The sequence below is a fragment of the Mesoplodon mirus genome (genome assembly GCF_964341445.2).
Source record: "Mesoplodon mirus genome assembly, chromosome: 18".
Classification (NCBI taxonomy): domain Eukaryota; kingdom Metazoa; phylum Chordata; class Mammalia; order Artiodactyla; family Ziphiidae; genus Mesoplodon; species Mesoplodon mirus.
The window spans coordinates 45342780-45368618 of NC_138994.1; the positions used below are offsets into that span (position 1 = coordinate 45342780).

Sequence of the window (25839 nt, forward strand, 5' to 3'; positions counted from 1 at the left end):
TCAGATCGTATGACTTTTCCAACTCTGGGGTTTTTTTTCCCCCCCAAAACATTGATTAGACGTGGCAAAACTAATAGACATCTTTGCCTTGTTCCTGATCTTAGGAGAAAGTGTTTAATGTGTCCTCTTTAAATATGATGTTAGCTATTGCCTTTTTAAAAATAAGACTTTATTCTTTAGAACAGTTTCAGATTTACAGAAAAATTGAGAAGATCATACTAGAGGGTTCCCATGTACCCCGTGCCTAGTTTCTTACGTTAGTGTGGTATATTTTTTACTTTTAATGAACCAGTATCGATACATACTTAAGTCCATAGTTGATGCAGATTTCCTTAGTTTTTACCTGATGTCCTTTCTCTGCTCCAGGATCTTATCCAGGATACCCCATTACATTCCAGTGTCATGTCTCTTTAGGCTTCTCTTGGCTGTGGTGGCAGTTTCTCAGACTTCTTGTTTTTGGTGATGTTGACAGTTCTGGGGGATACTGGCCAGGTATTTTGTAAGATACTACACAGCTAGACTTTGTCTGATGTTTTCCTCATGATAAGACTGCAGTTATCAGTTAGTAGGAGGAAGTCCACAGAGGTCAAGTGCCGTTTTCATCATACCAGATCCAGGGTGCATACGGTCCACGTGATCTGCGACCATTCACGTTAACCTTGATCATCTGGCTGAGGTAGTGTCTGTTGGGCTTCTCCCCCTTAAAGGTGCTCCCTCCCCTTCCTTTATTTCCACGCTCAGCTCCTGGGGAGGAAGTCAGTACCTGTGGCCCACACCTAAGAGGTGAAGACATATACTCCCCCCTCCTTGGAGACGGACTGGCTACATAAACTATTGGGAATTTCTCATGGGAGATTTGTCTCTTCTCCCTCATTTATGAACTTATTCAATCAAGTGTTTTTTATCAGCGTATATATCAGATATTTATATTTAGTATAAAATTAATGGATATTTACTATAGATATTATTTTATACTTTTGGCTACTTTATTTTGTTGCTCAAATTATTCCAGCTTTGGCCATGCGGAGCTCTGTCGGTTGGCTCCTATGCTCCTTTGACGTATCCCCATTGGTGAGGTTGTTTTGTTGTTGTTTGTCTTTTAAAGCACTTCCTTAGTTTCTGTCCTACCAGATACTTCAGGCTCCTCTTATATATTTCCTGTGCCAGTCCGAGAGTCATCTATTTTCTTTTACTGGAGAATGGCCTTAAAACCAAGATCTGGGTGCCAAGTGTGCTTGTTGCTCCTGGGGTATTGCTTTTTTTTAATGCCTTCTCAATTGACAAAGCATAGAAATGCATGTCTGTTTACTAACACATATCCCTATGTAACCGTCTTTATATTAAGGTCATACCGATGTCTCTGACTCTCATCTGTTAACCACATGGATTGTCCTAGCCTCTTCTTCTTGCTTATCTTTAAATTTCCAGTCCAGCAGTGAGAATCTGGCTCTTACCATCCATCATCCATTTCCGTAATTGCTCACTTCCATGTACATGTATAAGCCCTATTGTAATTAACTCGTACCACCAGGTAAATCCACTGCATCAACTAGAATTCAGCGCTTATATGCAGTGCTTTTGCCTCCAGTCTTACAGACTCCACTCATTCCCAGAGTAACTTACGTCAGCACCTGTTCTTTCCACCCTTTTCAGGGATGCTGTCTGATACATTTACAGTACGGCTAGATGCTCGTATAACACTCTGTGTTCCTTCCTGGAATCCCCAGCCTCCTAAATGATTTTTGTTTTCTTAATTTACAGCACAAGAAGTGAACCTTAATGAATGTAAAGTTCTATGGGTTTTGACAAATCCATAATGTCACATATTCACCGTTACAGTATCATACAGACTTTTGTACTGCCCTAAAAATCCCTGTGCTTCACCTGTTCATCCCTTCCCTATTCCTTCTAAACTCCTGGCAAACACTGATCACTGTATTCTCTCTATAGTTTTGCCTCTTCCAGGATGTCATATAATTAGATTCATACAGTATATAGCCTTTTTATTCAAGGTGCAAAAAACGTGGTGATTATCTTGAAATTATTCAGTCAGAGCTGAGCACATTATCACCAGGATTCCAGTTTTCTAAAATAACGGGAAATGTATTTTTATTGTTACATAATTAGCAGGGGTTCTAATATGGCTTAACCTTTTTTTTTAACATCTTTATTGGAGTATAATTCCTTTACAATGGTGTCTTAGTTTCTGCTTTATAACAAAGTGAATCAGCTACACATATACATATATCCCCATATCTCCTCCTTCTTGCGTCTCCCTCCCACCCTCCCTATCCCACCCCTCTAGGTGGTCACAGAGCACTGAGCGGATCTCCCTGTGCTATGTGGCTGCTTCCCACTAGCTGTCTATTTTACGTTTGGTAGTGTATATATGTCCATGCCACTCTCTCACTTCGTCCCAGCTTACCCTTCCCGCTCCCTCTGTCCTCAAGTCCATTCTCTACGTCTTTGTCTTTATTCCTGTCCTGCTGCTAGGTTCTTCAGAAGCATTTTTTCTGTTTTTTAGATTCCATATATATGTGTTAGCATACGGTATTTGTTTTTCTCTTTCTGACTTACTTCACTCTGATGACAGTCTCTAGTCCATCCACCTCACTACAAATAACTCAATTTTGTTTCTCTTTATAACTGAGTAATATTCCATTGTATATATGTACCACATCTTCTTTATCCGTTCATCTGTCGATGGACACTTAGGTTGCTTCCATGTCCTGCCTATTGTGAATAGAGCTGCAATGAATATTGTGGTACATGACTCTTTTTGAATTATGGTTTTGTCAGGGTATATGCCCCGTAGTGGGATTGCTGGGTCGTATGGTAGTTCTATGTCTAGTTTTTTAAGGAACCTCCATACTGTTCTCCATAGTGGCTGTATCAATTTACATTCCTACCAACAGTGCAAGAGGGTTCCCTTTTCTCCATACTCTCTCCAGCATTTACTGCTTGTAGATTTTTTTTTATGATGGCTGTTCTAACCAGTGTGAGGTGATATCTCATTGTAGTTTTGATTTGCATTTCTCTAATGATTAGTGATGTTGAGCATCCTTTCATGTGTTTGTTGGCAATCTGTATATCTTCTTTGGAGAAATGTCTGTTTAGGTCTTCTGTCCATTTTTGGATTGGGTTGTTTGTTTATTTGATATTGAGCTGCTTGTATATTTTGCAGATTAACCCTTTGTCAGTTGCTTCCTTTGCAAATATTTTCTCCCATTCTGAGGGTTGTCTTTTCATCTCGTTGATGGTTTCCCTTGCTGTGCAAAAGTTTTAAGTTTCATTAGGTCCCATTTGTTTATTTTTCTTTTTACTTCCATTTCTCTAGGAGGTGGGTCAAAAAGGATCTTGCTGTGATTTATGTCATAGAGTGTTCTGCCTGTGTTTTCCTCTAAGAGTTTTATAGTGTCTGGCCTTACATTTAAGTCTTTAATCCGTTTTGAGTTTATTTTTGTGTATGGTGTTAGGGAGTGTTCTAATTTCATTCTTTTACATGTAGCTGTCCAGTTTTCCCAGCACCACTTATTGAAGAGGCTGTCTTTTCTCCATTGTATATTCTTGCCTCCTTTATCAAAGATAAGGTGACCATATGTGCGTGGGTTTATCTCTGTGCTTTCTATCCTGTTCCATTGATCTGTATTTCTGTTTTTGTGCCAGTACCACACTGTCTTGATTACTGTAGCTTTGTAGTATAGTCTGAAGTCAGGGAGCCTGGTTCCTCCAGCTCCATTTTTCTTTCTCAAGATTGCTTTGGCTATTTGGGGTCTTTTCTGTTTCCATACACACTGTGAAATATTTTGTTCTAGTTCTGTGAAAAATGCCATTGGTAGTTTGATAGGGATTGCATTGAATCTGTAGATGGATTTGGGTAGTATAGTCATTTTCACAATGTTGATTCTTCCAAGAACATGGTATATCTCTCTATCTGTTTGTATCATCTTTAATTTTTTTTCATCAGTGTCTTATAGTTTTCTGCATACAGGTCTTTTGTCTCCTTAGGTAGGTTTATTCCTAGGTATTTTATTATTTTTGTTGCAGTGGTTAGTGGGAGTGTTTCCTTAATTTCTCTTTCAGCTTTTTCATCATTACTGTATAGGAATGCAAGAGATTTCTGTGCCTTAATTTGGTATCCTGCTACTTTACCAAATTCATTGATTAGCTCTAGTAGTTTTCTGGTAGCATCTTTAGGATTCTCTATGTATAGTATCATGTGACAGCTTTACTTCTTCTTTTCCAACTTGGATTCCTTTTCTTTTTCATCTCTGATTGCTGTGGCTAAAAGTTCCAAAATTTGTTGAATAATAGTGGTGAGAGTGACAATCTTGTCTTGTTCCTGGTCTTAAATGGAAATGGTTTCAGTTCTTCACCACTGAGAACGATATTGGCTGTGGGTTTGTCGTATATGGCCTTTATTATGTTGAGGTAAGTTCCCTCTATGCCTGCTTTCTGGAGGGTTTTTATCATAAATTGGTGTTGAATTTTGTCGATAGTTTTTCTGCATCTATTGAGATGATCATATGGTTTTTCTCCTTCAATTTGTTAATATGGTTTATCACACTGATTTGCATATATTGAAGAATCCTTGCATTCCTGGGATAAACCCCACTTGATCATGGTGTATGATCCTTTTAATGTGCTGCTGGATTCTGTTTGCTAGTATTTTGTTGAGGATTTTTGCATTTATGTTCCTCAGTGATATTGGCCTGTAGTTTTCTTTCTTTGTGACATCTTTGTGTGGTTTTGGTATCAGGGTGATGGTGGCCTCGTAGAATGAGTTTGGGAGTGTTCCTCCCTCTGCTATATTTTGGAAGAGTTTGAGAAGGATAGGTGTTAGCTCTTCTCTGAATGTTTGATAGAATTCACCTGTGAAGCCATCTGGTCCTGGGCTTTTGTTTGTTGGAAGATTTTTAATCACAGTCTCAATTTCAGTGCTTGTGATTGGTCTGTTTATACTTTCTATTTCTTCCTGGTTCGGTCTTGGAAGGTGGTGCTTTTCTAAGAATTTGTTTCTTCCAGGGTGTCCATTTTATTGGCATATAGTTGCTTGTAGTAATCTCTCATGATCCTTTGTATTTCTACAGTGCCATCTATTACTTCTCCTTTTTCATTTCTAATTTTACTGATTTGCGTCTTCTCCCTTTTTTTCCTGATGAGTCTGGCTAATGTTTTATCAATTTTGTTTACCTTCTCAAAGAACCAGCTTTTAGTTTTATTGGTCTTTGCCATGGTTTCCTTCATTTCTTTTTCATTTATTTGTGATCTGATCTTTATGATTTCTTTCCTTCTGCTAACTGTGGGGGTTTTTTTGTTCTTTCTCTAATTGCTTTAGGTGTAAGGTTAGGTTGTTTGAGATGTTTCTTGTTTCTTGAGGTAGGATTGTATTGCTATAAAATTGCCTCTTAGAACTGCTTTTGCTGCATCCTGTAGGTTTTGGGTAGTCATGTTTTCATTGTCATTTGTTTCTAGGTATTTTTTGATTTCCTCTTTGATTTTTTCAGTTATATCTTGGTTTTTTAGTAGTGTATTGTTTAGCTTCCATGTGTTTGTATTTTTTTACAGATATTTTTCCTGTAATTGATATCTAGTCTCACAGCATTGTGGTCAGAAAAGATACTTGATACTTTTTTCTTTTCCCCTACCCAGGTACATGGGGAGTTTCTTGCCTTTTGGGAAGTCTGAGATCTTCTGCCACTGTTCAGTAGGTGTTCTATAGGAGTTGTTCCACATGTAGATGTATTTCTGATGTACTTGTGGGGAGGAAGGTAATCTCTACGTCTTACTCCTCTGCCATCTTGAAGGTCTCCTCCTTAACATTTTTTTTAAGTAGATGTTTTTCTTGAAGGGCTAGGAAAACTGGTGAGGTCAATATTTTTATGCCTATTGTAGAGCTGTTTAATGAGTAACTTAAGGTAAGAAATGTTATGCTTTTAGCATTCTATATTCAAATTAGGACCAATAGTGCCTTCTCTGAGCTCTGCGGGACTTTATTTTTTTAATGACTTAAAAAATTTTTTCTCTCTCTACTATTGATAATCCAGAAAATCCTTTTGATTTTTAAATATTGTTGGGATGACCACTGTATTGTGTCTTGCCATGCAATTCTAGCCCACATTTGTATTTGTAATTGTCTTAGTAATCCTTGGCTGATGAGAGAAGAAGGTATACTTAATATGTAATGATATATTTGCTTGCAAGAGAAGGCCAAAGGCTGTCACTGTGCAATGTCTGAAAGATGTCTCCACAATTGGAATAAAGACTAGCAGGACAACCCCAAAGGACCCATACTTTAGTCTGTATCATATTCATGTTTCAAGCAGCAATTTACTACTCAGAAAACAGGCTGTCTCTGTCAGCATGAAATTATTGTTATTAAACAGAATTTTAGTTTTTATTTTTAATATGAATATTTTTAGAACTATGGAATAAAGAGATATAAACATAAATAATATATACTACCATTGATGTTTATATTTAATTAAATAATTTAAATAGAATAACATTAATACTGTGGGGTATAGAAGAATTGTTTTTCACTTTATAATGAACTAGATACAACTCAAGATTTAAAAACAGTGATTTAGGGGCTTCCCTGGTGGCGCAGTGGTTGAGAATCCGCCTGCCGATGCAGGGGACACGGGTTCGTGCCCCGGTCCGGGAAGATCCCACATGCCGCGGAGCAGCTGGGCCCATGAGCCATGGCCGCTGAGCCTGAGCGTCCGGAGCCTGTGCTCCGCAACAGGAGAGGCCACAACAGTGAGAGGCCCGTGTACTGCAAAAATAAATAAATAAAAATAAAAATAAAATAAAATAAAATAAAAACAGTGATTTAGCACCTGGCAAGTTTTCAGTAAATATTAGTAGTTAGTGTTTTGGTTTTACATTATAAGAGTTTTCAGTAACACACTAGGGTCCTCTTACCATCTTCCTTTCCCCACACTTCGGCTGCATTCAGTCCTGCAACTCAGGCAAATTGCCCCCTTCTTCCCCCACCCAAAGCGGCTCTCAGCACAGTCCACAGCAATGGCCCGATTACCAGTCCATAGACATGGTATATGCCACCCTCTTTTCTGCAGCGCTGCCCTCTAGGACAGCATTCTCTTCTGCTTTTTTAGCCTCCTCCTTTGTTTCTAGTTTTTGTTCCTCTTGTTCTTTAAACACTAGCATTCTCTGATGTTCTTCCTTTACCCATACCTCTCTTTGTTCATTATATCTTTTTTAATTTGAATTTTTAAATTAACATACAGAAAAATCGACTGTGTGTGTGTTTGTGTAGTGCTGTGAATTTTAACACATGTGTAGGTTTGTGTAACCACTACCACAGACAGGACACAGAACAGTTCCATCACCCCTTGTGCTGTTCCTTTGCCATTGTTCCCTCCCCCATCCCTAACCCTTGGTGATCACCAACTGGCTTGTTCTCCATCAGTATAGTTTTGTCTTTTGGAGACTATCATATAAATGGAATCACACATATGAACTTTTGTAGTATTCCATTTTAATTTTTCTGTTGAGCTTTTTGCTATATATCTTTGTACAGATTGTATTTGTGGTTACTAGGGATGACAATATATATACTTAACATTCTACAGTCTGCTTAGAATCAGTATTTTATCATGTCTATTGGGGGTATAGTAACCATACCACCATAAAGGTCCCTTTACCCTTCCCTCCCATCAGTATGGTGTATGATACTCATGTTCATTGAAAACCAGATGTTGTAAGTTTTGCTTTCAACTGTCAAATAATTAAAGAACTTAATTGGAGAAGGATCTATTATATTTACCCAAACGTTTATCATTCTGTTGTTCTTCATTTCTGATGTACCAGATTTTCTGCTGGTGTGATTTCCTTTCTGTCTGAAAAATTGCCTTCAGCAGTTTTTTTGTGTGGTGTCTGTAAATTCTCTTAACACTTCATCTGAGAATACCTTTCTTTCACCTTGATTCCCAAAGGATATTTTTGCTGGATATAAACTTCTGTGTTGACAGTTTCCTTTCAGCATTTAAAAAATGTTCTTATACATTCTTCTGGCCTCCATGATTTCTGGTGAGAAATCCACAGTCTTTCAAATCTTTGTTTTCCTAGAAGTAATATGTCATTTTGGGGGGTGGTTTTCAAGATTTTTTCCTTTGTTTTTAGTGTTCAACGGTTTGGGTTTGATGTGTCCAGACATGGATTTCTCTGTGTTTATCTTTTGGGGGGTTTTCTGAGCTTCTTGAATGTATAAGTTTATGTTTTTTGTCAAACTTAAGAACTTCAGCCATATTTCTTCAAATATTTTTGTGCCCCACACTCTTTTCCTCTCCTTCTGGGACTCTGATGACATGAATGTTTGACCTTTGGCCATTGTCCCGTAGGTCCCTTAGGCTATGGTCATCCCCCTGCCTTTTCTCCTCATTGTTCAGATTTGATCGTTTCTGTTGACCTGTCTTCCAGTTCACTGCCTCTTTCCTCTGTCATCTCCATTCTGCTATTGAGCCCATCCAGTGAGTTTTTCTAATTTTGATTCTTGTAGTTTTCAGTTTTGCAATTCACATTTGGTTCTTCTCTATATTTTCTGCTTTTTTTAAAAATTTTTTTCTGAAACTTTTGTTTCAAGAGTGTTCACTTTTACTTGTTGGGGCATTTATATTATAGCTGCTTTAAAGTCTTTGTCAGATAATTCCAACAGCTGTGTCATTTCAGCATTGGCATCTGCTGATTGTCTTTTCTGATGCATCTTAAGGTTTTCTGGTACTTCATATCCTGAGTAATTTTGGATTTGATCTTGATTATTATATTATGAGACTCGGGTTCTGGTTTAAGAGGAAAATTTATTATTTACTTGACCGCTGTTTCTCCTTCTGTTTTCCTGGATGTTTATCCCTGTCTCTTATTTTTTTCCTTCCACATTTTGTCCTCTGTAACCTCTTTCTGTGACTTCTGGGAGATTATTCCAGTTTGTTTTCTAACTAAATCTTTTATTTAGATTACAATCTGTTTAACTACCTTCACTGCGGTTTTTAATTTGACAGGTGTGTTTCTACCTGGAGCACTGTTTCTAGTAACTTAGGTTGGTCCCTCATTGTGGCTCTCTGTTCTGTTGTATTGAGTTAGTGTCCTCTTGAATCTTGTTTTAAAAACAGAAACCAGTTTCTCAAGTTTTGTCCTTTTCTGGAAGGAATTGTGTTTTCTAGGGCAAAAGGGGTGAGGGAGGGGGAGCAGATGCTCCCTCTTTATTTACACCTTTTGGCTCTTTGCTCATCTTCACACACACGTCAGTGTCTGTCTGTTGTTAGAAGTTGGGAAGGGTTCTAACTCAGCATAGGCCTCTGTTACACACGTTTCAGCCTGGATGAAGGAAGACTGAAAGGCCGTGGGGTTGATGGTGGGGAGGAAGAAGGAAAGGAGCCTGTGCTTTCTGCGCAGCCTGGCCCACCTGTTCCTGCTTAAAATGGGAGCAGGTATGGCCAAGGGGCTTTCTCCTAGGCCTCTGAAGCTTGAGTGCTCCCAGAGGCTCTGCTTGGGTGCCCTGCCATAGGGTGCCTTGGCCAACGTGTTACTTTTCCTTTGCTGAGTCACAGATTGGTCTATCCTTCTGTTCCTGGTTTCCTAGTGTACAGAAAAGTGTATTATTAGAGGTTATCACCCACCCCATGTTTAGTTTCCATTGTAGGGAATAAAGGGAGTTAAACTAATGCCCTCAAGAAAAGGTCTTTATTCACCGTTTGGTTTTTTTAATGCTTGTCTTCAAATGTCATTAGCAATTAAGTGAAAGGCATAACAACATAATGACTTTGCAAGTGCCAGCATCCATTATGAGTGCAAAAGGCACCAATTTTTTTTTTTTTTTTTTTCTTTTTGCGGTATGCGGGCCTCTCACTGTTGTGGCCTCCCCCGTTGCGGAGCACAGGCTCCGGACGCGCAGGCCCAGCGGCCATGGCTCACGGGCCCAGCCGCTCCGCGGCATATGGGATCCTCCCAGACCGGGGCACGAACCCGTATCCCCTGCATCGGCAGGCGGACTCTCAACCACTGCGCCACCAGGGAGGCCCAAAAGGCACCAAATTTATCTGAAAATATGCAGCACACTCTCTGCCCTTATATAGATTTTACTGAGACTGTAACTGAGCCTAGAAGAAAATTAAATATATTTGGAGCCAGCTATGTTGGCACTGTATAATATTTCTCACCACTTTTTGATGAGAAAATACTTTCTATTGTCCATTTTTTTTCTTTCTGTGTTGGAATGGCACTTGGTATCTCGAATTAACATGTGATAGAAACATAAGTTCCTTCTTGAAACCAAGTGCAAATACTTACCAGGAAGTAAAATACCAGTTGCTCTTTGGAGGCTGTACTTTGAGGGATCTGAAAGAGTCAGCTGGTTATTTCTTAACCTGTATTCTGAAACCTGTGTTTAATGTGCTCGTAACTGACTGTGGTTGGGGGAATTCCCCCCTTAGAAGCTACTAGGCTGCAAGGTGGGAATTCCCCCAGGCTCCCTGCTCTTGGAAGTCGCCTTCTGAGGTCATATTGATGAGTGAATTTGATCAAACCAACCAACAGTAGTGGCAGTGCAAACCTTTTAAAAACTGACTTGGCGGTATGTTTCAAAGTCCATGTGGCAGTCAAAATCACGCTTAATTAAGAAAACAATAGAAAAGAAGGAAGATGATAACGGAGGAAAGAATTCATTGACTCATTATATGGAAATATAGAAGAATTCTACATATACCATAATGGGCTATTTTTAATGAATGTTTATTTAATGGCATGAATATTTTGTAACCGTTAGAAATTATAACTGAAGACTGTGTAACAAGATGAAAGCATACAAATGATATGTTAACAGGGGCAAAAGGCTTATATATTGCAATTATATAAAAATGCGTATGTGTATGTCAAATCTTAGAAGGGAATCCATAGGAGTGATTACTGGGGTGTGTGGATAATCTTATACTTTTCCCCCTCTCATTTATAAACTGCTATTAAATGATTTTTATCACCTAAAAATAGAGGGATTTTTGTTTGGTTTTAAAGCAAACAAACTAGTAATCAGATGAGGTTTACCAACCAAGATGAAAAACTCTGTGTTTGGTCTGAGATTAAAACATTAACCCCTTCAGTGTTGACTGCTGATTTTTGCTTAGCTAATCTTCTACCAATTTTGTATTTACCTCTGTTATGAATATTTACAAATTTAATGAGAACTCTATCCAGAAACCCAGTTAACATATAACAGCTGACATATTGTATTTAGTATCTGACAAGGAATATTTTGCACTTGACTTTCTTATAGTGCTAGAAGCTTATTAAGTCTAAATTTTGTTACATGTTGTGACATTAAAACATATCATGCAATCTCAACTGTAATCATTTGCGTGAGAACAATGGACCAAGCAACTCTAGGAAGCATAGCTGTTACTATGGAATATCCTGATAGGACATGAGGAATGGAACTTAAAAATACTGACTTTTATATATGCTACTCTGTCGAAACTCAGTGTGTTCTGTGCTGACTGGACAGAACCTGAAACGATGGATCCAAGTCCTCGCGTCACATTTTAGGATGAATACAGTGCATCAAGATGTCACAAGATCTAGAAATCGCTTCCTCTGACGATCTGTTAATGTTCAGAGCTAAGTGTCTGTAGCTGAGAAGACAAGACTAAGGAGTTATACGAGGAGAATTGTCTTCTGGAAGGAAGAACACTGGAATTGTGTTGTTCTAGAAATAGAAGGTGAAAGTTAAAAGCAGGCAGATTTTCAGCTCGAAATATAGAAACTTATAATTACAGCCCCCCTCCAGCTCAGCCGTGGAATTGATTTTCTCACGAGCTTCCCTGTTACTGGCACGGGGTTGGGTGGGGGGTTGTTAAGGGGGAGGAGGTACAAGATGATCCCCTGACTTCTTGCAGCTGGAAAATTTTGTTATTCTAAGTCATTTGCTTTGTCTTTCCAACAGGTCTCCCTGCCTGCCTGCCTTCCTTCCTCCCTCCCTTTTTTCTTCCTTTCTGGAAAATCCTAGAAGTATCATGATATTGTAAACTTCAATTTTTTTTCTAATTTATATACATATGTATTTTTTTCAAACAACTTTTTATTGAAGTATAGTTGATTTACAATGTTGTGTTAGTTTCAAGTGTATAGCAAAGTGATTCAGTTTTTTATATACATATATATATATTTTTCAGATTCTTTTCCATTGTAGGTTATTACAAGGTATTCAGTATAGTTCCCTGTGCCATACAACAGGTCCTTGTTGTTTCTGCTTTACATTTTTAATTGAGGTATAATTTACATACAACAAAGTGTACAGACCTTAGTGTTCAGTTCCATGCATTTTGACAACTGCATACGTTTGTGAGAATATTTAGAACATTTCCATCGTCCCAGAAAATTCCCTCTTCTCCCTTTCCAGTCAGTCCCCTCCATCCCCACCCCAGAGGCAACTGCTTTCTGATTTCTATCTAGTAGATTAGGTTTGTCCTCATACTTTATAATGGAATTATTAAGTATATATTACTTTCTAATTTTCGCCAACAAAATGCTTTTGAGATTTATTTTTTTTTATTATTTAGCCAACAAAGTAACAGTTGTTACAGTTATAAGAAGCTCTTTGTTTTTTATTACTGAACAGTACAGTTACCACAGTTTGCTTATCCATTCCCCTATTGATGGATATTAGGTGGTTCCTAGTTTTGGGTTCTCGTGAGTATCGCTGTTGGGTATATTTTTGTACAGGTCTTTTTTTTTTTTTTTTTTTTTTTCGGTACGTGGGCCTCTCACTGCTGTGGCCTCTCCCGTTGCGGAGCACAGGCTCCGGACATGCAGGCTCAGCGGCCATGGCTCACGGGCCCAGCCGCTCCGCGGCATGTGGGATCTTCCCGGACCGGGGCACGAACCCGTGTCCCCTGCATCGGCAGGCGGACTCTCAACCACTGTGCCACCAGGAAAGCTCTGTACACGTCTTTTTGAGAAACATGTTTCTATTCCTGTTTGGTAAATTCCTAAGGGTGAAATTTCTGGGTCATAGAGTAGATATATGCTTAGCTGGAGTAGAACAGACAAATACTACTTCATTTAACTTTGTGCCAAATCATCCCCAACAATTAGTATTGTCAGTCTATTTTTTAAAATATAAATTTATTTATTTATTTACTTATTTATTTACTTATTTATATTTGGCTGCTTTGTGTCTTTGTTGCTATGCATGGGCTTTTTCTAGTTGCGGCGAGCGGGGGCTACTGATTGCAGTGCACGGTGGTTAAGAATCCGCCTGCCAATGCATCCAGGAAGATCCCACATGCTGCAGAGCAACTAAGCCTGTGCACCACAACTACTGAGTCCGTGTGCAACTACTGAGACCCATGAACCTAGAGCCTGTGGTCTGCAACAAGAGAAGCCACCACAATGAGAAGCCCATGCACTGCAACAAAGAGTAGCCCCTGCTTGCTGCAACTAGAGAAAGCCCATGCATAGCAGTGAAGACCCAATACAGCAGGGAAAAAAAAAAAAAGGTTTCCATCTTGGGCAAGCAAAAATGAATGGTGGTGCCATTAACTGAGGCAACGAAGATAGGGGAGTCCAGTTTGAGGGAAGATGAAGAGTTTGGTTTTAGAGACCTTGAGAGTCAGATATTTGTAGGAATTTCAAGGTAGAGTTAAGTAGTAAGCAGTTGGCTATATGAGTCAAGGATCTTTGGAGAGCTATGTAGAGCAGAAAAAAGTTTTTTAATTTAAAAATATTTAAATTAAAATTTTAATATTTTAAATACTAAAAATATTTAAAATTAAATTATTGAATTTAAATTTTAGATTTAAAACTGAAATAGAGTAGAAATATACAGAATTCTGGGGATCACCAACATTTAAGAGGAAGAGGAGACTAGACAGAGCTTACAGATAAGTGAAAGGGAAACTGGGAGAGTATGTCATTGAATACAAGGAAATAGTTATGAATGGATCGTTAAATAATAGTGAAATATTTTCTAGGCAGGTGTTGTACAGATAACATTGGGCAAATTTGGCTTAGATCCACTTTTCTAAGAAGCAACAAATTATTCAATGCTTTGAAATTATTCAATGCCTTTATCTTTTACACTCCATTCACGGCCTTTATCTTGTAGTATTTATCTTGTTGTATATTAAGCACTCTCCTAGGGATGGGAGATACAGAGATGAATAAAAGTTAGTGTCTGTCATACTCTTTCTGTAAAAGAAAGACATGCAAACAGATAATTCAGTACAAAAAAAAAGGGTCTCTAAGTAAAAAGATTGTAGGAAGTGCTGTAGGATCTGGAAGAAAGACCTCCCAACTCCTCTGTGCCTTTCATATGCTACTCTTTTTGCATGAGTCGCACTATTCTTGCTTCTTCACCCACATACATGGCCATGAAAACTGAGCTCAAACAACTTTCTGAAAGCTTTCTTTGACTTCCTTGTGGGTTTTATTTCATTCTTTAAGAAAAATGGTAACGTATTGGACAACATATCTGTAAAGCAATCACTAAAAAGGGAGAGAGGGAAGGAGGGAGGAAAAAGAAATTTTTAAAAAAATTTTAAAATTTTAAAAAATTTAAAAAAATAGTATATAGAGTTCATTATAAGAAATTCAGATAAAACAGATAATACAAGGAAGATCACCCAGGATCACACCACCTAGAAATAGTCATTATTAACATTAGGTTAACATTGGATATATCTTTACAGGTTCGTATGTATAAAAGGAGGGATAGAAATAATTTTACATAAGTAGGGTCATATTATATATGCTATTTTAATATTAAGTGCTTTATTTCACTATTAAAAGACAAACTTCAGGGGCTTCCCTGGTGGCACAGTGGTTGAGAGTCCGCCTGCCGATGCGGGGGACACGGGCTCGTGCCCTGGTCCGGGAGGATCCCACATGCCGCGGAGCGGCTGGGCCCGTGAGCCATGGCCGCTGAGCCTGCGCGTCCGGAGCCTGTGCTCCTCAACGGGAGAGGCCACAGCAGTGAGAGGCCCGGGTACCGCAAAAAAAAAAAAAAAAAAAAGATAAACTTCACATGAAGAGTTCTCTCCAAGAGGTAGTAGTTGCTAAAAGATCCATTTAAGGTTAACAAAATAATAACATAAAACATTGAAGCTTTGGTGATTTTTACAGAGCTGTAAATCTCTATATGTTTTACTTTCCAACAGCTTGATATGACTCTGCTGTGAGTGATGAAGAAATTAACATCTTAGCTGTTGCTTACCTTTCTTGCCACCGCCCCCCAAGTGCTTCCTGATTTTCACTTATAATTCCATTGTCACTGTTTATTATGTTTGTCTACTTTTCTGTAACCTAATCTATATATTTATTTGTTCTCAGCTCAGTATTTAAAAGGATTCAGTTCTCACCATCATCTCTTATGTCATGGCCTCTGGCTTCTCCAGCCCAGAGTTCTGTATTTTTATTCACCTCTTGCTTGGCTAGATTTCATCATCAAGTAGTTTTCTTAAGAAGGATCCCAGTGGTCCCTGAAGTCCTCTATACCGTCTGTCTGTCGTCTTTATACTCCAGTGACAACTTGGCTGGGCATAAATTTGTTGGGTCATGCTTTCTTTCCCCTGAACTTTTGACATTTCTCCTCTGTCTCCTGGAATTGTGTTGAACTCGTTTTTTTCTTTACTACTCCTTCCCTCCCGACCCCACCCCCAACCTTTAATGAATCAGAATTGCAGTTTTCAGAGAATATACATGAGTTCTTTAAAACCTTCTCACTCACTGCAGTTGAGAGAATTATTACTAGGAAGGACCACCACAGCTATGAGACTCTGATGTGAGCCAAGGTATTTTTGGAGTATTAACCATGCATCTTTGTTTTCCTTTATAGAGATAATTGATGACCTTGCCAACCTGGTGGAGAATACCGATGAGAAACTTCGCACCGAAACCAGGCGTGTGAATCTGGTGGACAGGAAGTCCACGTCTTGTGGTAAGAGATTGCTGTAGCTACAGCTCTGCTTCTCTAATCATTTGCGGATAAGCTTCCCAGGTTGGTCTAATTTTACCGCAGGGATTTGGTTGCTCTTCTAGTACAGGCAGTTTCAAGTGATGAAGCATTGAAATTGCTAGAAGATCCCTAAATCTTGTTAAAATGAAATGAATTGTTATGAGGGCAGGGGAAGTATAATGCATTGTTAACTTTTTTTTTAATTTAAAGTAAGAAACCTTCCTGTATGCTTACCGAGAATAATAGTTTGGGAAATTCTATGACATCATGCAGACTGGTGGTGGCAGATCTCATGGGTTTTAAAGGCGATCTTGCTTGTTTTGTGCCTGTTTTAGTCGCTTCATTGTTGAAGCTTGAGCCATAGAGCAGTTAAGAGCACAGATTCTACAGTTCAAATGAGTTTATATCCTGTTATTTAGTGAAGTTATCATTTCTTAATACCTTGTACGTAAAATGAGGAAACACAGGCCAAAATAAGAATCACTGGGAATGACTCTTAAAGTGCTGATTCCCTGGCCCTCCCGTCGAGATTCTGGTTGAGTAGGGCTAGGTTGGGGTTCAAGAGTGTTCATCATTTAACAAGCGCACCAGGCAATCCCGATGTGGGTCCTTGCTCTTCGGCAGAAGTTCTGATGCACGTGTTTGTGGGGTTTCAATGATCTGTTGCTTGTGCACAGTGCCTTGCCCACAGGTAAGTGACAGTGAATGGTGGCGACACTAGCAGTAATCACAGTCATTGTTATTTGATGCTTCATCTCACAAAGATAACTCAGTTTATAAGGCTAATAACTTTGTTATAAATAGAAGTGCAGTAGCACTAAAAAAAACTAATGATCTGAGCACAGGCTTTGCCTGACTTTTAGCCCTTTCAATACGAAAAATACACTGCACCCCTCCCATCTATCCAGTTTTAGAACAAGGATCTGTGCGAGGGTCATCTGGGATGCACAGCTTGAGAAGTGTTATCTTCCTTGCCTGTGTGTGTGGTTAAACAGAAATCTAGAACAACAGGGTGATGGAGGACTGGGCAAAATGGACTCTGGAATCTCAGAGGAAGTGGAACTTGGAGGCGCCCACCTGCTGCCCTTTTATCACCTGTCTGCTCCCCGTAACCTGGCAGTTCTCATCCACCAGATACCAAGCCACTCTGTGCTTCTGCGCCTGTAGGCATGCGCTTCTTTCTACTTCCTGCACAAAGTAAAGCCTCCTTGATTGTGCTTTACCAGCCTTCTCCTAACTTCTAGCCATAGGGATGTTCTTTGCACCAGATCCTGAAACTTTGGCGACAGAGATAGATGGGTTCACTCCCACCTCCATCTGTTATTATCTTCGATTCTTATATAAACTTAATCTTTCTGAACTTTAGTTTCCTCGGCTGTAAAAAAAAAAAAAAAAAAAAAAAAGATGACCTGGTTATCAAAATGAAATTGTATAAAATATGTAAAGTGTCCACTCGCCAGCGTCCCTGAATTTCCATATTTTATTCAGAGAGGCGCTAAAGCATGATAGTGAAAAACATGGGCCCCAGAGCCTGGGCTCAAATCCCAGCTCTACCATTCACTGGCTGTGTGACCTTGGGAAAACCCACTCCCCTTTGCCTCGATTTCGCCATCTCTGAAATGGGAATAATAATGGTGCATACCTTAGAGGGTTGTTGCAAGGAATAAATGCGTTAATGTAGGTAAAGATATAGATGCTATAGAGGTAGGTAGGTGAGTAGATAGATAGGGATGTACAGCACTTACGGTAGTCGTTGGCACATAGTAAGCAGCGAGCAAGTATTAGCCATTCCCTTTCTATGTGGAAAGTAGGAAGAATCTTCCAGTTAAGAGACAACTTTCCTGGGGTCTTTTTTTTTTTTTTTTTTTTTTTTTGCTGTACGCGGGCCTCTCACTGTTGTGGCCTCTCCCGTTGCGGAGCACAGGCTCCGGACGCGCAGGCCCAGTGGCCATGGCTCACGGGCCCAGCCGCTCCGCGGCATGTGGGATCTTCCCGGACCGGGGCACGAACCCGTGTCCCCTGCATCGGCAGGCGGACTCCCAACCACTGCGCCACCAGGGAAGCCCTCCTGAGGTCTTTTTCATGCACTAAGCAATCATGCACTAAGCAAGTAAGATTTTGTATTTGCAACATAGAGGCCCTCACCACATGCCATTTATGACGTCATAATGGAGAATATTGCTTCTACTGTTGCCAATTTTTTATTTTGTAGTTTTACCTGGTGTTGCTCCTTATAGCCATAAATGTCCATAAAATCTTCTGAGCTGAGCTGTTTGATTTTTTTTTGAAAACAGGAGAAATTTAGAGATGCCCAGAATTACTAAAATGCATGTTTTTTAAACATGTATTGGTATCTTAAAATGTGTTAAGTGTGAATTGATCTCATGCCCCCTTTATATTTACTTATAAGTGTATATATTATCTGTATTAGAATTATATGTAGCAATTCAGAAGGGGGAGGTACAACAGTACAACAGATGCTGAAAGAAGAAATTTCTCCAATTTTTTTCAATGGAAATACTTTAGAGAGAATTCTTTCTCTCATCCCTTCAATTTTTCCCCTAATATTTATTTAGCAGTTCTGTCGATAGTATAGCAACACCACATAACTATCCTTATATCATTTGTGGTGCCTGATAACTTTACAGAAAAATGTTTTGCATTTGTATTTGTTCAAGGGAACTTTGCAATTATGTACATGTTTGTCGACAAACACTGCTAGTTTTGCATATTGATGGAGGTTCAGCATGTGGCTCCAAAGGTCTAGGGAGGTTAGACTTGTATTCATGACCCCCAGCAATTAACTTCTAAGTCTTCCCCTGATCAGTATTAAGCCTTGGAACACAGGGTATATTGTGCAATTTACTGATTAGGTCTAGCAGCCCTTAGCAACATTAGCCTGACCTTTTAAAAAAAAAAAAGTTTTTATTTTGGTAAAGTATACCTAACATAAACTTTACCATTGTAACTCTTTTTAAGCATGCAGTTCAGTGGTGTTAAATACATTTACATTGTTGTGCATTTACCACCACCATCCATGTATCTCCAGAACTTTTTCATCTTCCCAAACTGCAAGTCTGCATCCATTAAACACTAACTCCCCAGTCCTCGCCCAGCAGCCCCTGGCAGCCACCACTCTGCTTCCTGTCTCTACAAATATGACTACTCTAGGTACCTCATATAAGTGGAACCATACAATATTTGTCCTTTTGTATCTGGCTTATTTCACTTACTGTAATGTCTTCAATATTCCTCTTTGTTGTACCACGTGTCAGGAATTTCCTTCCTTTTTTAGGCTGAATAATATTCCACTGTCATGTTTATGCCACATTTTGTTTATCCATTTATCTGTCAGTGGATTCTTGGGTTGTTTCCACCTTTTGGCTATTGTGAATAATGCTGCTGTGAACATGGGTGTACAATATCAGTTCCAGTCCCTGCTTTTTTGTGTACATACCCAGAAAAGGAATTGCTGAATCAAATTGTAATTCAGTTTTAAATTTCGTGGGGTAACTACAATACTGACCTGACCTTTTGTTTTGCTTTCAGCCTTTAAACTCTTAGGTACTTTCTAGTAGTTTCTTTTTTTAATCTAATAAAGCCCACTTGCAGGCAGGAGTCAGGGGCTTCCGCAGCCTGAGAGGGATAGGCGAGTGGAGTTGGAAGGTAAGGTCCTGGGCCCACCCTAGTTGGGAAGTGTAATAGGAGACCCTTTTCCCGTTAAAGTGGGGCCCCAAAGAGCTATACCCTTGGGATAAAAGTGAACCAGAAATAAATTGTCCTTGGGGATTGTGGAGAAGGCAGCCTTGGCACTGAACAGATGAGAAGAAGAAAAAGAAAGGAAAAACTATCGTTCCTGACAAGTTGTGGTCACAGAAAGGCTCTCCTGTGCATTTTGTATCCTGGGTAGCTGTATGTACCTGTTGTAGCTCAAGGTGCCTGGCAGAAATAATGAAATACCTCTGTGGAGGAGAGCATGTTTATCCTTGGTCTCTAGGAATCAACCAAAAACAAAAATTTCAAGGCAATGACCAGCACACACTCAAAGATAACGTAGCATATTGGGAAACCACACAACATGAGCAAGGATCAGCAACAGACCACAGAAACCAATCTGCATAGACTTGCAGTGTTAGAATTATCAGATGTAGATTATAAAATCAATTATGATTATATTTAAAGAAGGACATGACAAGTTTGGAAGTATCTTCAGAGAATAGGAACTATAAAGAACAACATAGAAAATTTGAAATGGGATCAAACAGAATTTCTAGAAATAAAAGGTAACTGAAACTCGAGTCTCAGTGGACATATTTGGGGCCAGCAGGAGAGAAACTCAACCAGAGGACATATAAGAAAAAAATAAACCGTATTCCCTTTCCATAAATGCTAACATTTACGAAAGGATGTCCAAACGCCATGGAAGTTAAATTACGGCCTGGGGGCAAAGGCTTGGTCCAAGAGCCTCATGACATAGCAAAGAGTTAATCACTTGCTCTTCCCTAGTGCAAGGCCAGGTTGATCACTGATATGTAAACACAGACACATAGTACATGATACTACAAGCCAGGGTATGTTTTAACTATTTGGGGGGTGGGAATTAAGCAACTCACTCAGGGTAACTCAGTTACTGTTAACTCCATGACTGTTTAACTAAGAGAATGTAAGTGAGCTGAGAATAGCAGCAGCACATCTTCATTTTACTTAAGGGAGTGCAAAAATAGGCTGTGAACCGTGAAATGGTCTTTTGTTTTCCTTCCGCCACCATATCGTCCTCGCCCATCTGATATATCAGTCATAGATGCTTTCCCAGTGAGGAAATTTCTCGTTAAAAGGACAGACCCAATTGCAAGGGGGCCACACAGAACGGCCCGATGATGAATTTGTTTGTTCAGTTGTTAACAAAGGATTCAAGCACCTCTTTGTGAACCTTTCACTCGGAAGCCTGGGCTTTAAAATTTTTTTTACTGGGATCTTTGGGTGGTTTTTCCTCCCTTTTCTTCTCCTGCCCCCACCCCAATAATAGCATCAAGTAGAAAACAGTATTGTCTCTCTCCAGCTTTTAAACACAAACTAGATTGATATTTTCCATTGGCACCTATATGTACTTTCAGATCTGTTATTTGTGTTTAAGGACATCCACATAAAAGCAGGATCTTTGTAATTGCAGTTTAAATATTCATTGTGCCTCGTCCTCATTAGAATTCAAAATAGAGCCTCGTCTGAGTCTGAGGGACGCAGCCGATTGTGAAAGGCCAGACTAAGGGTTCTGAATGACTCGGGTTGAGGGACAGTGCTGCTTCTCAGTATATTGACTATTACATAATGTTGTCCAAGCACAGTTACTGTGATTTTAGCAGCGTCTCATTGATGTTGTTAGAAATCAGCCCAACTGACATTGCATTGACACGATCTCTATCTGGAACCATTGGATTTGCCTTCCACTCCTTGGAATGGGGTCGTCTTAAGGAGGTGGAAGAGTTCAGTGGTTGAGAAAGGACAGTACCGCATGGGCGTGGAGCCAGGCAAAGGGGGGTCACAGCCTGGGCTCAGCCACTTACAACCTGGGTGACTTGGAGAGCCGCCTGCCCTCTCTATGGCTCAAAATGAGGGTACCATGGCTATTCTGCAGACTGCATGAGAACAGTCTGGGTGGTATCGTGACTGCTAGTGAGTCCTCGGTAAATGCCAGCCGACGTTAAAATGTGGCTTTAAATTGGTCGTCGGGAGCCACCTTAATAAGTAAGACTCAGAGGCTCTTACCTCTCTTTGAAGCCAGCTTAGAAAGGTCTTTAAGGAGAATAGTGATGGTTTGAGTAAGTTATGCAGAAGTATTACGGAGCTAGGAGGTTTGCATTCTCATTTAATCAGAAATGGAGTCGATTTTTTTTTCCAAATAAACCGAAATTTATAATCTTGTGGCTGAAGCCATTACCAGTCATGAAGTTAGTCAAAGCCACCTCTAGTGCATATGCGGGATGGTGGTGAGGCTGCCTTCCTTTTGTATTGCACAAAACTCACTTTTTCTTATGTTAGCTGTTTTGAACTGAACACAAAATAGGTAAGAAACTGAATTCCAAGTTGTCTAGCTTATTTAACTGACCTTAGAGACAACTTAATCTCTCAAGGAATTGTTTTCAAAACCTTACCACAAACACAAACAATTAATCTGGAGCAAGAGAATAACTCTGCGAGTTCTTTTATTTATCTTACTGTTTATCAAGAATATTCTTAGCTATTGTTTCCTTCCTTCTTACCCTTCTTCGTTGAGATAAACTAGTTTTTTGTTTTTGTTTTGTTTTTTGCGGTACGCGGGCCTCTCACTGTTGTGGCCTCTCCCGTTGCGGAGCACAGGCTCCCGATGTGCAGGCTCAGTGGCCATGGCTCACGGGCCCAGCCGCTCCGCGGCATCTGGGATCTTCCCGGACCGGGGCACGAACCCGTGTCCCCTGCATTGGCAGGCGGACTCCCAACCACTGTGCCACCAGGGAAGCCCGCTCCCTTATTCTTTACATACGTGTGTGCCTGACTCTGTACCCCCGTGTCACCTTTCATTCGGTCTCTGGAGAAACGCCCAGTCCTTCACTAATGTGTATCTGCCTCCAGAGCCCTCTGATCCTTAACCTCACTGCTGCCTTTCCCATTCATTCATTCACTCTTTTCTCCCTCCATGCCAACACAATTACTGGGCTTGGATTTTAGAAGCAGGTCTCCCAAGAATTTTATGCTCTATGGTTTCACGACCTGGTATCTATTATCTCTGTAATGGAGAAAAGTCATTTCTCTAAAATTACAACAGATATGTCTTGGGAGGGAAACAGTTTTAAATCAACTGAAAAGAGCATGTTTACAAAATAAGGGAGCCCTAAAGAGAGGGACTCATCTTATTTATCTTGGTAATACTGGTAGCCAGGTAGATGTTAGCTGCATTCAGACACCAAATTCACATGATGGGAGCAACGGCTTATATAAATATGATCAACGGTACAATCACGCACATTTACTCTGTGTGCCAGGCACTGGGCTCAGTACTGGAGCTGAAAGGTACCTGGGGCACACAGTTCCTGCCCTCGGGGAACTTGGAGTGTAGGAGGTGGGGGACACACTGTAAATCACTAATGACTGCAGTAGCGCAGGCAGAAAAGGCTCTCAATCAGCCTAGGGGCCCAGAGGTTTCCAGGAGGACACAACACAGGAGCAGACGTCTGAAGGATGAGTAGGAGAAGCTTCTTCTGGGTCCGGTCAAGTGACAAACCAAAATAAGCAGGGTGTGTACACTGTGATGCCATTTAAAGGAGAAAGGGATGGAGAGAGGGAAACAGGGAAAGACAGAAGGATCCACATAGGTGCTGTGTAGACGTGTTGATTAGAGCGTGACAACAGGTGTGGCGGTGCAGGTGACATCGGTTACTTCAGAGATGTGTACGGGGGCCAGGCTTGGAGCTGGGTGATGCGAGCTTGTTGATGTTTTCTTTACAAAGCTTCAGAAGTTTTTTTTGTTTTTGTTTTTTTGCGGCACGTGGGCCTCTCACTGTTGTGGTCTCTCCCATTGCGGAGCACAGGTTCCAGACGCGCAGGCTCAGCGGCCATGGCTTCACGGGCCCAGCCGCTCCGCGGCATGTGGGATCTTCCCAGATCGGGGCACGAACCCGTGTTCCCTGCATCGGCAGGTGGACTGTCAACCACTGTGCCACCAGGGAAGCCCTAGAAGTTTTTATGATAAGCCTGTATTACTTTGTAATTTGAGAATTAATTAAAATTTTAAGGAAAATATACTTTTACTATTAATATTTTGGTACTTTTTAAATAAACTTTTTAAAAAATTTATTTTTGGCTGCATTGGGTCTTCGTTGCTGCGCATGGGCTTTCTCTAGTTGCAGCGAGTGGGGCCTTCTCTTGTTGCAGAGCATGGGTTCTAGGCGTGCAGGCTTCAGTAGCTGTGGTGCACAGGATTAGTTGCTCTGCAGCATGTGAGATCCTCCCAGACCAGGACTTGAACCTGTGTCCCCTGCATTGGCAGGCAGATTCTTAACCACTGCACCACCAGGGAAGTCCCTTAATGTTTTGGTACTTCTACCTTAATGTTTTGGTACTTCTAGTCATTTTTTCTATACATAGTATTTTGACGAGATTATGATAATCCTGTATTTTTAACCATTCTTTTTAATGTTTTATTATGTATTTTTTAAACTTTTTAAGTTGAAGAACAGTTGATTTATAATGTTTCAGGTGTACAGCAAAGTGATTCATATATAGATATATACACATATGCATATACTTTTTCAGACTCTTTTCAGTTATAGCTAATGTCTTATTATAAACCTAATTTTCTTTTAATACCATTAGTACCATCCCATCAGATAGATGTACCATCATTTACTTAAATACTCCTGTTTGGGGGCTTTTAGATGATTTCCACAATTTGCTGTAAAAGTAATGCTGTATTAGATGCATAAAGCTTTTTTCTATATTTAGGACTTTTGGGTATTGGTTAGGATGCTTCCAGGGTCAGAATCAGAGACCAGCTCTGGCCGTCTTATATCAACGGTCTCCTTCGTATATCAGCGGGCTCCTGAGTGGAAGATTGTTTGAGGCCCAGAGCAGTGACAGGGAGCTGGAGGGCCGGGGGCAGAGCTGCCGTCCCTGGGCAGGGAGAGCGAGCTCGGGATGCCACCGCCAGAGCTGCCGAGTGACACCGCTGCCTCTGACCGTCTCTCCCTCTCTGGGTCAGTGGAAGAGTGCCGAGCTGGCCAGGCCTGGCTGCCAAGGCTGGGCAGAGGAAGAATCTGGCTGTGTTAGACTTCACATGATGGGCATTCCCTCAGAATGGAAATGGGGGTTGGAGCTGGACATCCAGGGAAAAAACAAAACAAAGCACATTATCTATTACAGATGTATTTCTCAAGTAGACTCATTTAGACCCAAGGTGGGAGCAGCGTTAAGCTTTTTTCAGTGTACAGGCGTACATCATTTCATTGCGCTTTTCTCTTATTGTACGTCACAGATGATGTGGGTGTCCTTTTGGTTTGTTTGTTTTTTTACAAAGTGAAGGCTCATGGCAACCCTGCGTTGTCAGATGATGGTTAGCATTGTTTTTAAATAGAGTGTTTTTTTAATTAAGTTATGTACATTGTTTTTGTAGACATAATGCTATTGCACACTTAATAGATTACAGTATACAGTAAACATAACTCATATGCGCTGGGAAACCACAAATTTGCGTGACTCACTTTATTGTGATATTCCCTAGAGCAGCTATTCAGGCAGGATGGGACCAGCTCATGGAGAGCCAAGGGGCTAATCCTGTCCCCCTTTGTCTTTCTTTTTTTCCTTTTCCATCTTCTATGGAAGACATACTCAGGGCTCAGTCCTTTGCTCTTTTTGGGTGAGGGGGTGGGGGCGGGGTAGTTCTTCCTTGACCTACTCTGTCGACTCTTGGATGGTTTCGTGGGCACCTCACAGCTCTGCATCTCAGACCCCAACTTCACCTGAATCGCAAGGTCTGTGTCTTCTTCCACTACCACTCAGTTTCTCTTGACTGCCCCCAACGTGCTCTCAGTTTGTGAGTGCTCTTCATAAGCTCCTTATCTTTGGCCCCACATAAGCTCCCTCTTCCCATTGCTTCCCATTTCTTCAGGCTAAAAACTTCCTTCATCCCCTCAGACACTTTCGGAAGCCAGACAGGAAACCTTCATGAATGAAGCGGGCCCCTGTGGTTCTCTCCAGTGGCAAACGAGAGAGGAAAGAGCAGAGCTTTGCTGAGTGGGAATGCAACGCCAGATCATCTCTGTGTTTATTTTTTTATGGGAAGCCTGAAATCTGGATCTTTTAAGTGAAATCTCCCAATATTTCAGTGTTGACAATAAATAAAC

General features: G+C 40.4%; 1 protein-coding gene across 3 annotated transcripts in view; it reads left to right on the plus strand.

Moving 5' to 3' along the window:
* The window catches only part of STX8 (syntaxin 8), a 249653-nt gene that overhangs the window by 136319 nt on the left and 87495 nt on the right, over nucleotides 1-25839 (plus strand). For all 3 annotated transcript variants that reach the window (XM_082605555.1, XM_082605557.1, XM_082605556.1), the window contains one exon: nucleotides 15848-15949. In XM_082605555.1, coding sequence (XP_082461681.1) covers nucleotides 15848-15949 — 102 coding nt within the window. The remainder of the gene's footprint in view (nucleotides 1-15847; nucleotides 15950-25839) is intronic.